This window comes from Synchiropus splendidus, chromosome 4 (assembly GCF_027744825.2).
Source record: "Synchiropus splendidus isolate RoL2022-P1 chromosome 4, RoL_Sspl_1.0, whole genome shotgun sequence".
Taxonomy (NCBI): domain Eukaryota; kingdom Metazoa; phylum Chordata; class Actinopteri; order Syngnathiformes; family Callionymidae; genus Synchiropus; species Synchiropus splendidus.
Genome location: NC_071337.1, coordinates 16440979 through 16454949, shown reverse-complemented (window position 1 = coordinate 16454949; position 13971 = coordinate 16440979). Strand labels below are relative to the sequence as shown.

Below are 13971 nucleotides of genomic sequence, written 5' to 3'. Positions count from 1 at the left end.
TCTCCTCTCACTTCTGTGTCTGCCTATGATGACAGACACATTGCTCCGGAGTACATTGCAGATCATGTCACCTATGTGAATGTTGTCCATGTGCGCACACAACACCTGTTAGTGTTGAAACAAAGTCAAACGCTGAACCAGCTGACTTGAATCATAATCAAATCAGATACAAAGCAGACACAGCTCTGTTTAATAAGGAGGAGGGCAGGATCAGAGCTGTGTTTCAGGCAGAGTGAAACACCCAGTGTGACCTAACAGTTGGTCTCAGTTTTGTAACCTCTCGTTTGCTGTTTGGGGGACAACTTTATAGACAGATAACTTCAAAACAGAGCGTCATCATGATGTGGGACTTACTGCAGCTGGTCTAATCGTAGAGAAGAAGGACTTCAAAATTAAGAACAAGGTCACATCAAAATGTGATTCCATGCTTTCAGTAAAAATATTGAAAAAAAATTTTGAGCATATGGATGGGTCAGATGAGTTACTATTTTAATGTTGTGAAAAATGACTTTATATCATATGTTTGATGTGCTGTTGTACAGCTTGTGTTAAAATTGAAGGTTTTATTTCAGTTCCTTGATGACGCTGCACTGCTAACAAAGGTTAAGTGGTTGACTCCATTATACTCTGAATGTCTTTATGTGACCGGTACACATGGATTCAGCTGCACATAACATTATGGCTCTAGATGGCTATGACTTTGACTGCACATCTGTTGACTTTTCATCACATCTGAATGAACCTTTCCCTCCTCTAGTGTTGTCACATCTAGACAGAGGATTATCAAAAACAGGGGAATCGATTTGGATTTGTGAGTGATGAAACATTTGACTGGTTTCACCTCTTTCAGCATTGAAGTTGGAATATACCAAAGAGATTGAACCCAAGTCTATTTAAGTGGAGTCTGAGATTGTGTTTATTTTGTCTTGTCATACACACTTTTTTTATTCACCAAGTTTCTTTTCATTTTAATACAATACATTTTTCTTCCATGCTGGCTCTGCTCCTGGAATCTCCATTAATCCCTTAGGGAATAGTGGTTGCTCACCTCCCCAGGGATGCGGTAGACACAAGGCAAGGCTTGGTAATAGTTGGGACAAAACTATGTGACATTTGCAAGATTCACATTGAAATATGCAACATGGGGTAGAGACCACATTGATGTTAGCAGGTGTGAGTATGTTGTAATGAAAAAAACAATCACACGTGGAGCGTTTGTTAATCGATGTTGGCACAGAAGATTTTGTTAAAACTCTATAACAAGCAGATTTGGTGTATCGGCATCTTAAGAAGATTAAGGATAAGACCTTACCCGTGAAGCTAGAGTGGCTATAAACAAGAGTTGTGCTTTCTAAAAGACATTAGAAAAAAGTGATGTTGTAAATCATTGCTGCGCTCATTGATTATTTTATATTGCATTCTGCATATCGCCGTTCTATTTTTGGTTCCCAGTTCATTCGTCACCCCTGTCTGCCCTTAGGCTTCTTATATCGATGGAACTCTAGTTCTTAGCAATTGCTCCTCTTCAATTCCTTTTTTAAAGCTTGTCCTCAACACACTGAGATTGATAGATAGAGTCCTTATTACCATGTTAATCCACAGGGTCGTACATGCATCCTCTCAACTACACAGAGTGGCAGTGCTTGACAGGTTTACAAGGTAGTCAGATTACAGTGGTATATGGAGGGAAAATTGGAATGCCCTACTTAATCTGGGATAAGATGAGAGAGAAATGTTGACTTTTCTTTTGACCTACAAAGGCTTAACTCACGGGGTACTGTATACTCGTCTTCATACCTGCCTCATATTGTGCAAGTGAATATGTACTGTGTAAAGTCTTTCTTTGACAGAACTCACACTTTTCCAAATTCCATTGTGTTGCTTTCAGACCTTTAAAAACTCATCGACTGTTTTGGCTGTCTTGTGAATGCTAGCTGGACACCAGTCCAGGTCCATCCATTTGAGAGAAGAACAAGAGAAAGCCAAGATGGCCAGATAATATCCCAACTACAGCTCAGTCCAGGCTGGCTGACAAGCCTTGAGATAGGGAGCCTCTGAAATGTTATCCTGATAATCACGGAACAAATAAGCAGTTGAAAAGGCTCACAGTTTTGACTTGTAATTTTCCAAAGTAGTGAGTGATGGAAATCATGCGTGCGTCATCAAGTTTTGTGTGAAATGTCATGTATAAGTACATCAAAAGAGTCTGTGGCCATGCTTTCCCAACTACCATTTAAATTAAATGATTCTTATCAACAAGTAGTCACAGATTAGCTCACTGTCACCCTGTGATATTTTTACACCCTGAATGACTCACAGCCTAAAATAGGTTTTGCTTCTTGGTCACAGTGTACCATAAATTGTTGAAAGGCACTGTGACTACGGTTACATGACAGCTCAGAAAATTGATTTATTGTCTTCGTTCTTCTAAGTTCAGAATTTTAAATACTTCAAAACTGCTTAGTCCAACTATGGGATGGAAATATGACTCCCGCCCTACTAGGGGTGAGCAATAAAAATATGGATTCAAGTACTTTCAGTATGTCGCTTTTTTTTTGTTTTTTTTGCAATAACTTGATTTGTGTCTTCAGAATCAATATTATTAATTGTTTCACGGTTTGCGCATTCTGCTGCTCAGTATCGCTCCTCTGATGTGATCAGACATACTAGGTGCAAAAATGTAGTCGGATGTTGGTTATTTAATCCAGAATCAGCTCTCATTTCATCTGCTGTGTCTGAGCAGAGGACGTTCCGTGACGCAGGCTCACAATCACTGAAACAATTTACTCCCAAAATGTTACTGACCGAAGGCGTTTTTGCACATTGCAACTGCTCTAATTCATTAAAAGTGAATAATTTTCTTTATGAAAGTCAGATACCCTGAAATAAAATGGACACAGCCCAGGCTGTGACTGTGCAAACGTGGTACGATTGCTGTTGAATTTTTCTGTTGCCTTGCCAGCACAATGTTCCTAGTGTCAGTTCAGTTGTTGACAGTTTCACTGGAAGGACTCAATAGCAGCACCCTCCTCACTGGAATTACTGATTAGTTTGGTTCACTGTATATTGCATGTAAATCTGGACTAACTGCAACCATTGGACTTTGCTGCTTAATGGAGCTATTGTGTTAGACATCCTATTCTCTGTATGAAAACGTGGCCACGAATGGGCATCCAGTTGGCTTGACTTCCGTAGATTTGCCATCACAGCGTAGCCTTTCTAAACAGCAGGATTTACCATCTCCAGGCAATTGGTGGCTTAAAAGAAATTTTCATGGATTTGGCTGTTTTGTCTGTTGCAACTGAGATAAGTGAAGTGTTTTCTTTTTTTTATGGTGCTGATTTAATATTACTGTTATATTTTTTCCTTGATTCTGTTTCTCTCCCTTTCTCTTCGGTTTTAACTCAGGGTGAGATTATTGTGCTGGGTGACGTTCATGTCGAATGGCTTGTGGTGCAACACCCACCGTGGACCTCTCTGCACACTTAGTTCAGTATTGACCCCACATGCTGCTGTAACTGGAGACACATTTGAAAGCTGTCTTGGATGTCGACATGGCTTTTAAAGGTTGTGAATCAAGGGACCACTAATAATAAGTTTGGACCATGTTTAGGGTTTTAGTTTACTATACAGTGAGGGTTATGTGTATTTGGTCTGTAAGAAAATATTGATCCACTCATACATCGGGATTCTTGATTGCACAATGATGTATCAATATAGAAAGTCCTTGGGATGCACTGAATTGAAAAAGTGAGGCTGAAGCTGAATAAAATTTGAAATGCGTTGCCAAATACTGAATACCACTTTTTTGTTTACTATGTTTTAAAAATGTTGAATAAATAGTCACGAACATATTTACAAACATGATGAAAAAAGAAATGATTGAATACCCAAGACATTTTTTTAATGTTTCAGACTGTCCCATTTTATAATAGGCTGATAATGTGAACAGATGGCAGTCTAGATTGGTTGAACATTCTTTTTGCAAACTGAAATGACATTTTCACTCTCAACACTTAAAAAGAACCAAAAACTCAAACACTTTATGCAGACTTCGGATCACACTTTGCACTCAAGTGTCGCCATGATGACAGTCGCAACTGGCTGGAACTGGCGCTTAAGAATCCATGGTCAAAAATGAAATGATAAAAGTCAAAATTATTTCCACTTGTGTTGAATCGCTTCTGTTCAGTCACCAGCCGTCCAGGAAAGGAGCCGGGGAATCACCTCTGAAGACTAGTTTTAATCTTCAGAAGATTAGATTTTGGGAAATAAAATGTTGTCGGGGAAATGTTCACTTGATTGTTAAAACTGATAGATTACTAGACGGTGATATTGAATATAAATATTGTTTTTCTCTGTTCGGTTCTTCTCAGGGTCTAGATGAAGAAGCCATAGTGGACCATGGAAAGAGCAGCTTCACCACACAGACCAACTGCGAGAGGGATGACCTTGAAAGTACGTTTAAAGATGCAATGGGTTTGGACTTTAACTTGGCCTCATTTATGTTGTACGGTGTTTTGAATGAATCATTTAGCTTATAGTTTAACTTACCCACCGGAAACACCTGATGAAGCGTCCACTCCGAGTGATGATGGCTCTTTAGATTTGTAAACTGAAGTTATTTTCTACCGGTATCTCGTCTTTCTTAAATGAATGAAGGAAAATAGTTAGAGAATCTGTGCCATTCATAAATGCCCACAATGGCTCATGTGGCATAAAAGGCTCTATTATGTGTCCTGGATTTGTTACGGGAAATGTTGAAGTCTAGACTTGTAATGTCTCCTGTCAATCACTGCTGTGTTTTGTCAATGTAGTGTTGCAGTGGGTTCAGGACCTTTCACTCAGTTACTATTAAAAGCTACTCACTGGCTGTGGCTGAGGTTAAGACTAGTTGACTGGCTCTTAAACACTGCTTAAGTACAAACATGACGTTGCAGCCTTTTTTAGCTGCATTTTCATTTAAGTGCTGTTGAACGTAAGAGCACTGAAATACATTTAAGGCCAGAAGAATAGAATACTGGTTCTTACAGAGGACAAGTGTTTATTTTCATCATGGTATTCATTTTTTTTATATAACGCCATTATGGTGCGTGGCCCAAACAATGTCCAGAACGTGCGTGGTGGTGCAGTGTCTAGGACCCATTCCACTGCTTCGCCCCAACGTGACAGCATGTGCACTGGAACGATTTGAGCATGGAATGGCTGCTGGCGGGAGCCCTCCAAGTGTAGTATGTTGTTGACCTCACTTTATTCACATGTAGAGAGTGTCGATTGAATGGTAATGAAAAATATAGGCATCAGTCAAACATTCACTATAACACTTGTTGCTGAGGCAAGCAGGCACTGACTGCTGCTCAGACCCGCTTTCCACAGTGCGTCACTCACACCATATCGTGCTTCATCACTTGATTGATGCAGGACAACTAGTCTAGACAAAGCTCAAGTTGATTGTGAGACAGCAGCTTGTCTGTCTGGGTCTAACTCTTCAGCGTTTCAAAAGTAGCTTGCAAGCAAAGAGTGAACGGGCACTTTTGCATTAAAGGGCAGCTATTGTACTGATTTCAGTCGTCTTTTAAAATGGCAACATTAAACTCTGTGGAAGGGTTTTTGGAATAATACATAAAGCTGAATACAGATCACATATGATACAAATAAACGGTTGGCTTAAGCAAGATTACTGACAAACACTACTGGTCATGTTTATAGCCAGAAATGGGCTGCTATCGGATTGTCAAGCTCAATTGTATTAATATAGTCCATTTCCACAGCAAGTGCTGACCAAAGTGCTTTACATACAGCAATCATAAAAAGAAGTGTACAATCACAAATACAGGAGAAAAAGGACAATCAACAAAGATTGTTAAAACTAACTGCTGATGAGGAGGAGCAAGAAAGAAGAGAGAACTACTACCAAACATATGCTAGAACGCACTGAGACAAAGGGAACTCACTGACAAACCTTAACATTTAACAAGGGTTTTCAGGAAGATGAGTGACAGCGAAATTGCCAGATTACTCTAGAGAAGAGACTCCAGAGATCAGAAGTGGTTGACTGATTATCGCACACACCATAAAAGACACCACAGATGCATGCATATACACACAGTTGTACATAATCACTGTTCGGGAAATGGCGAAAAGAATTGTTATTCACACTGCTCAATCTCTGTGAAATGGGAGAAGAAATGCTGATTGCTCTTTGTGTAATACATCAGTAAAAATGCTAGAAAATGCAGAGAAGTTAAGTCATGCAAATGTCAAATATAATTACACTGTGTTAGAGATTGAAATAAACATTCATTCAATTTCTTGCATCAAACTTTGTGAAAATGTGTTGTGCTATTCATGAAAATACATTTTAAGTACTGATATTTAGCTTTATTTTTGTCCTCTCACATATGCAAAAGAACAACATGTTTTGGCACATACTTTCAATTGTATAATGAATCTCAGAATTTCACTCAGGTCTTTAGTCAAAACAAAACAACACCTTTGTGTGAGGACAGTATTCACATTTTATTTAGTTGCATAATTGTCACAATTGAGTCACAGGTGACAAAGTCTCATGAAAATGCAATGCTCTGCTTGCTCTTAAATGGTTTATAAAAAAATAAAATAAATACAGATGTGCAGGAGTTGAAGAATGGCAATACTTGTAATATATTTTTGTGAAAGGGGCCCTGAACAATAAATAATTTATAAAATAACTAAATAATGTAATTACACAATTCACAAAATATTTATTGTATTTGGTGCAGAACCTTTATCAGTTCCAGCTAGTTCTGTCCAAATGAGAGTACTTGCATTGATCAGATCCAGTGTGCCTCACCAACTGTTTGAATGATTCATCTTTGCGGGTCATAGATTGTGCTCATTTGGCTCTAGAAATGAGGATGACTGTTTGGGGTGAGAGAAGGATGAGCCAACTATCCTGCATGTAGACAGCACAGCCAGACATCACATTGGAGGTTTCAGCGTCTCAAATGCCGTATTGACGCCATTAAGTCCAGGATTTCCAAATTCTACATTCTGCATTTAATCCAGTGTGGTGCACCACCACATTTTAAATAACAGTCGCCGTGGCAGCAGAAAAATTGTCACTTTTTAAAGATTAAATATCACTTGATCAAAGATATTGATATTAAGTGGAAACATCAAAACAAACGTATGTTTGTGAGTATGTTGCTCACAGAACTCAAGTTGTACATTCCGGTTAGGAGAGATGTACTACTCATGATTAAAAACTAATGTTCTTCTTGTCACCAATGCAGCAAATGTCAAAACTTTACCCTCTGATTCCGCCACTGTTTCAAAAAAAATTGGAGGATACCCTGAAGTCAGTCAAATCGGTGTTGAAACCACACATTGAGGAGCAGCTAAGTAGTCTCTCCACTGTGTAGCAACAAGCCTGCACTGCGAGACCATCACCCATAGCTATTCATAAATTAGCATGTGTACAATCCTGGATCATCTGCTGTAGCTGGCGACACAACATGCACACATTCATGTCATACAGACTTTGATGTTGTAGAGCAATGTCACTCAAATGTTATTACCGCAACCTCTGAAACATCTCAGCAACTAATTGAGCAGCATAACAATAGTACCGTAGTATTAATACTTTATGTCCATACCACAACATTATCATCTGTATCTTGAAGTTGTGAAGTTATATTCTGTCCACGACAGAGTGTTACCCTCATGATCTTATTTCCTCGTTGAGCCTGCCTTCATTGACCAATTCAAATTTTAGACGTTGAGTTGGTCTTCTTAAAAGTTTCCTTGTCTTTGCTCCACTTGTCTGCTGTTTGTCTCCATCTGCTCACTTGTGTGTTTTCCCTGCACCTCATTCTAGCCCTGTTCCTCCTGGGGTCCTGCTTAAATCAAAGAAAAATGACTCATCTGTGAAAAATGAAAATTGGCATCAAATGTAAGACAGAAATAGGCCATCCGAGTCTCACAACATTATTCCTGTGTTGATGTCTAGCTGCAGTGAGGATAAAACCGTGAGGGGGAGAGATATACAGTCTTGGTCTCTTTCATGTTAGAAATCAGTCCTACACGCCTGCAATGGAACCTCAAATCGTAAACTGCTGGTGTGACGTCATCTCTGTTGTAGAGGTCTGTGCCTGATGTTTTTCAGCGAACACGTTTCCAACATATTCAGTATGTTCACTTTAGCAGCCCTTTTTTATGTGCTACAATCAGTGAGGACAATAGTGATGTCCGTAAATGTGTGTAAAAACAGGTTAATATACTGTATATATTTTCCTGAAAATCTCTCAGTATCACATATTCTGTTTGTCAAGACAGTTTTGCAGTTTCCTACGCTGCTCAAAGCTAAGATTAAAATATTTGGGGGATTTTAACCCTTAAAATGCCAGTTATTCCTCATCACTGTTTAGTTTTGAGGATACATTTCTATTTAACGCCTTCTTTGGTTGTCTTCTGTTGTGCTAGAAGATGCAAAGCTCATGATTCTGTGTAACGTTGCTATGTATTTCTGTTTTCAGGCCACAGAGCAGTATATGTAGGTGTCCATGTACCATTTGGAAGGGAGAGCAAGCGGAGGCATCGCCACAGAGGTCACCGACACCACAGAAAGAAGAAAGACAAAGATTCAGAGGAGGGGAAGGAAGATGGCAGAGAGTCTCCATCATATGGTTCGAAACGGTTTCAGTTTATTGTGTCATTTTCACATGTATAACGCAATGCATCCAGGTAAAATGCTTAGAATGCATTTTTGCATGCAATTACACATATACACTTTCAATCCCAGCTTCCTGAGAGGAGATTCACTTGCTGAATAAATAATAATATAAATAAAATTTATGCTTATGATAGACATTTGTCTGTCATTGGTCACTCATGTCATTATTGTTTGACAAGGATACAAGATGACTGACTTTCCTAGACGTTGTTTAACGATATAGATAGTCGGAACTTGAACTGCATTGCTCAGCTACTGCAGTCATGGGATGTTATGAGAAACCTTGAAGAAGCTTTAGGTGTAATAAAATTTAATTAAAAGTGTAATGCTGATCAATGGCAACTACTTGAGAGTCTGTGTTAAAACAGCACCTATAATGGATGTGCTGCAAAAATGCTTAAGGAAGGAGAATGTGACATGTAAGGAACACCTTCTCATGCATAAATTACATCACCTTTTCATCAGTTTAATCTCAACAAATCTTATTTCTCATCTAATGTGCTGATCAAGACTTAAACACTCATTGGAGGCAAAGAGTTTCAGGCTTTTAAAATAGTGGTCCTCAAATGGCACAACTTGAAAGAGGATGTAATTGTGCGGGGAAAAGTTTTTATATTACCTGTGCATTCTGGGAGTAAAGTACCTTTTCTAAGTGTTTCCATTGTCTTCACTGTGCAGACACCCCATCTCAGAGGGTCCAGTTTATCCTGGGGACAGAAGATGACGATTTGGAGCATGTACCTCATGATCTCTTCACTGAGCTGGATGAGTTGTCATTCAGAGATGGAAGTGCAACTGAGTGGAGGGAAACTGCCAGGTCAGGAAACTCACAGTGTTGTTTTAGAACGCCAGGAAAAAGCAGTGACCGTAACAGCTGTTGTAAACCAAAGAGATTAAATTTCCCTTTTACCTCTTTTTTCTTTTTTTATGAACCACTGTTCATAACTTGACCAGCAAAAGGGGAAAATGTGCATGAATTAATTACATTGAACTGCTGTGCATACTTTGTGTCCCTTTCCGATTACAGATGGCTGAAGTTTGAAGAAGATGTAGAAGATGGAGGGGAGAGGTGGAGTAAACCATACGTGGCCACATTGTCTTTGCACAGTTTATTTGAGCTGCGCAGCTGCATTCTTAACGGCACTGTCATGCTCGACATGAGGGCCAACAGTATTGAGGAAATTGCTGGTAAGATACTTGTTTATGTGATACACCCTTAAAGGATCAAAGTACAATAATTAACTGGGAGCTGGGAAGTTCTCATGTTAATTTTGTAAAATGCTTTCACATTGTCATAATGTCTCAGTATTTAATATTTTAATGTTCATCATATGTTTTATTTGCCAACATGTTTAGTTTCTGAATACCACTTGTTATTCCTGTCAATTACATTACATTGCAATACATTTTTTTACATGGCTGTTGGTGTGCGCTTCAGATATGGTGATTGACAGCATGGTGGCGACAGGCCAGCTGAAGGAGGACCTGCGCGAGAAGGTGCGAGAAGCCATGCTGAAGAAACACCACCATCAGAATGAGAGAAAGCTCAGCAATCGCATCCCTTTGGTGCGATCGATTGCTGACATAGGCAAGAAACATTCTGACCCACTCTTGCTTGAAAGAAATGGTGAGATCTTATTAGCACTCGCATTTCTATTTCCCCCTTATTTTCTGCCTTTTTAAAAAATTCCACAACTGTGAATCGAGGTAAACAAGATTAACGGTAAGTATTTTAATAAGGTGACCTATATTCATATAGCTGCCCCACACTTAAACCCAAATATTAATCTCTCACAGCTTATCCTGATCAGGGTAGGGCCATGGGAAACAGAAATATGGGTGCTAGCTTTTCTTCTAACCTAGTTGCCCCAGCTTGGGTGTTTTCTAACTGCATGGTCACAGCGTTCTAAGAAAGACACATGCTCATTTTTCAGTTTCTGCTACGGATTTTAGGAGTAAAATTAGAGCAACAATGTAAAGAAAATCTATTTCTGAAGTCTGCGTTTGAACAGTTTGTGTTTTTGTTCAGGTTAGGCTCATGATCTGTGTTCACGGATGTCACGCTAACTCACTCTACCCTGCATGGAGAAGTGTTAGTTTTCACTGATTTGCAATGGTATGGGTGAATGGAAATGCTGTTGCCACCCCCCTAACCAAGTGATTATTTGCTCTTAGCATGAATCTCAAATGACACTTCTGTCTCATTGTCGCTATCACCTTGTTCGGCTCCAGATTCCATCCTTGTAATGTTATCCTACCTCGTATGTTTCTTCCCTTCTGCTTTATTTCTCCTTTTCCTCTTTCCTTTCTGCACGTCTCTCCTCCTTTTCTCCTCATCCAACTTTCCTCTTTGTTAGGAGAGGGCCTGTCCTCTTCCCGTCACTCTCTCCACAAGCCAGGAGCAGCCTCCTCTGGCACCGACCTGTCAGAGAGACGCGAGTCCAGAGTTTCCATCCTCCTCAACCACCTCCTTCCCTCCAACATGGGACCCTCTGCCGGTCCCTCAACACTCAACACACCACAAAACACACCATCTACATTCAGACGCTCCACTCCGAGTCCCACCTTTGGAACTGTCCAGGGGATACCAGAAGTGGTTGTATCGCCTCCCGAGGATGATGAGCCGCAAAAGTGTGCGGAAGAAGCGGTCTCGTCCGAGGAGCTCAGCCGACAAGCATCCTCGGCATCCCAGGGACTTGAGCAGCTGCCCTTAGAAGGCAAATATCTGTGTAGCCTGCCAGTGTGAGTCACGGCTTGAACAGAGAACACTAGCACAAGCATGAAAGCTCTGCTTCCTGTTAACTTCAACTCTGCGGCCATCTCATTAATAACCCACAGCAAGGCTGTCTCGCTGAGATACACTCTTGCTTTATTTGCTCATGTGGCACCCGTCTTTTCTCCTGCTACACTCTGTCCCCCTTTAACTCTCACTCCATTTCGCTAACTCACTCAATATTTCTTGACTTTTCTATCAGTCTTTTCAATTCTCTGCATCCCTGCCTCAGTTCATTCATCACACGTCACCCTTGGCCTCTACAGCTGCCCTCAACGATGTTTTCTTCCACTACACTGCAGAGTGTCATGACCTGTTGCGTTGTTGTTGTCGCTATCTTTGTCTGTGTTAATTGTGACGCTCATAAAAAGGTTGCCATTTTGTGTAATTGCTTTACAAGCTGTAGTCTTAATGGGGAAAAACTCTGACCCCATTACCATAAATCCTCAATCTAGTTTTTACGGACCCTTGAGCAGGACATGTGGCTGTTTCGCATGAGCAAATGCCCATGTTTTATTTCTATCTGTGAACCAGTGAGACCATTATATTTAACTTGTAGTGGCTGGTCGTCCTCACGTCTCCATAATAAGCTATAGGTCACCGAAGTGACATTCAGTTGCTCGGAGTCCAACATGAAAGGTTATGTGAAAGGTTGGTCTTATTATAGCGGAGCGCTTCTATTTTCGGACACCTTTTAAATAAATATAGCGTATTTCCCAAGAGGGAGTTGGATTGACTGCAGTGGTTGGAGTTTAAACTGGAAGGTTTTTAAGTCTTTACAGTGATTAATTAACGGTCTTTGTTACCGAGTTGATTGCTGGGATTGTGTAGTATTAATACCGATGCCAGTAATGCCCCAGATCAATGACGTATATGAGGTGTATTACTGTCAGAAAAGCTGTAATCCAATAATCTTCCATTAAAAACTCTCAATATGTTTTAGTTGTAGCTATGCATGGGTAATATTTTAAACCTCAATTTCAGTTTGGTTTGGAATATTTAATTCAATGTGTGTCAATTGGCTTGAATGTGTAAGAGGTTCTCTGACAACCATCGCTGTAACTTTGCAGAAAAACCCTTTAACTCAGTGTGTTATTAAAATGCTGAAGTTAACAGTCAATTTACAGGCCGTACTACAGACAGTAGAAAATAACGTATTAAATAATCAATTCTAGTGTTTTATGAGTCAGTGTCGATGACAATGTAGAGAAAAAACAACTCAGCATTGTCAATCAATAGCTTTTATAACAGTCCTAGTTGAAGCTTCCAAAGAAACCAAGTGTTGATTCAAACACGCTTGTTGCTTAGAATACTTCAATGTTAATGTTTTTAAGACGCAACTCAGCAACTCTCTTGTGTTTCTTTCACTTTTTCATCTTTTCATCACCTGAATTTAAGGTGATATTTTGGATGAATATGGCCTCCTACTTTACATAGAAGGAAAGGTATTTTGTTGTGTGTGTGTGTGTGTGTGCATTCAGAGACAACAGTCACCTTAAGACACGGTGAAGCAGTTCTCTGAGCTGGTACTTTATTGTGCTGCAATTAAAGTAATGCATTCCATGTCTATATTTTGACGTGGATGAGATACCAGCTCAGCTTCCTCTGCTGCTCTCAGAGTCATAATGCGTGTACGGTTTCATCTATTTACTTTATTCCTGCATCTAAATATGCTCTGACGCCACTGTGCGAAAGGCCAGCATGGGTGAGCATTCCAGGGCTTAGCCTGGCTGAATGAAAGAGAGTTGGCAGATACAAACTAATCTAATCCCTCGCTTATTCTTGGAGGCTTTGTGGGGTATGTGAGCAATCAGGCTCCTGTGCACCAGCCAGCATGCACTACCCTTATTTGCTTCAGTCTACAGATCATGTACAAGTGCGGACACATTCTCACTTGGGTTTCCTTTTGGGTGACGTCGGGTAAGCTGATACAGGTGTGTGGAGGTGTTTACAGTGATGGTGAAATATCATTTAAAGAGAATAGTAAACTTGCTATTCTTTTGATGCATTATTCCCTCATTTCATTCCCTGCTCTCATGTCAACACAAGTGCTAGAGTTTCCTGGAACTGGCATGGCTCGAATCACATGGACAGACCGTCATGTTCTTTCTGTTATGTATAGAAATCCTGTGAGATTCCTGCAATCAGGTGATACCTCTCTCTTAACCTTTAGCCCAAAGACACCAGCAGCACTGGGGCAAATTGCACTCAATTGCTGACAAGTAATCCCCTCAGTTGCAATCAAAGTCTAGCTTACCTCACCAGTGTAAAAGTGCGTCTCCGTGCAGCAAGTCTCATTTATATAGAATGATCCGAGTTACACAGGGTTGCTATACACCACACAGTGCCGTGGGAGTGGATGCAAATGGAATGCCGCGAGAGTGTTTGTATGAACTCCAGTTTAATGTTTAAAGAAAAAAAATCAGTTGCAGCAGTTGGATATTATCTGGCAATATTTCTTCAAAATGTTTAATCTTATTGGTAT

The 13971-nt window shown here is 40.1% G+C and overlaps 1 protein-coding gene across 17 annotated transcripts in view; it reads left to right on the top strand.

Moving 5' to 3' along the window:
• The window catches only part of LOC128756733 (sodium bicarbonate cotransporter 3-like), a 36923-nt gene that overhangs the window by 9066 nt on the left and 13886 nt on the right, over positions 1 to 13971 (top strand). For 4 of the 17 annotated variants that reach the window (XM_053861319.1, XM_053861310.1, XM_053861306.1 and 1 more), the window contains exons 2-7: positions 4377 to 4458; positions 8517 to 8666; positions 9392 to 9530; positions 9741 to 9901; positions 10152 to 10340; positions 11071 to 11430. In XM_053861319.1, coding sequence (XP_053717294.1) covers positions 4377 to 4458; positions 8517 to 8666; positions 9392 to 9530; positions 9741 to 9901; positions 10152 to 10340; positions 11071 to 11430 — 1081 coding nt within the window. The other 13 variants (XM_053861308.1, XM_053861303.1, XM_053861302.1 and 10 more) reach the window with 8 other exon arrangements.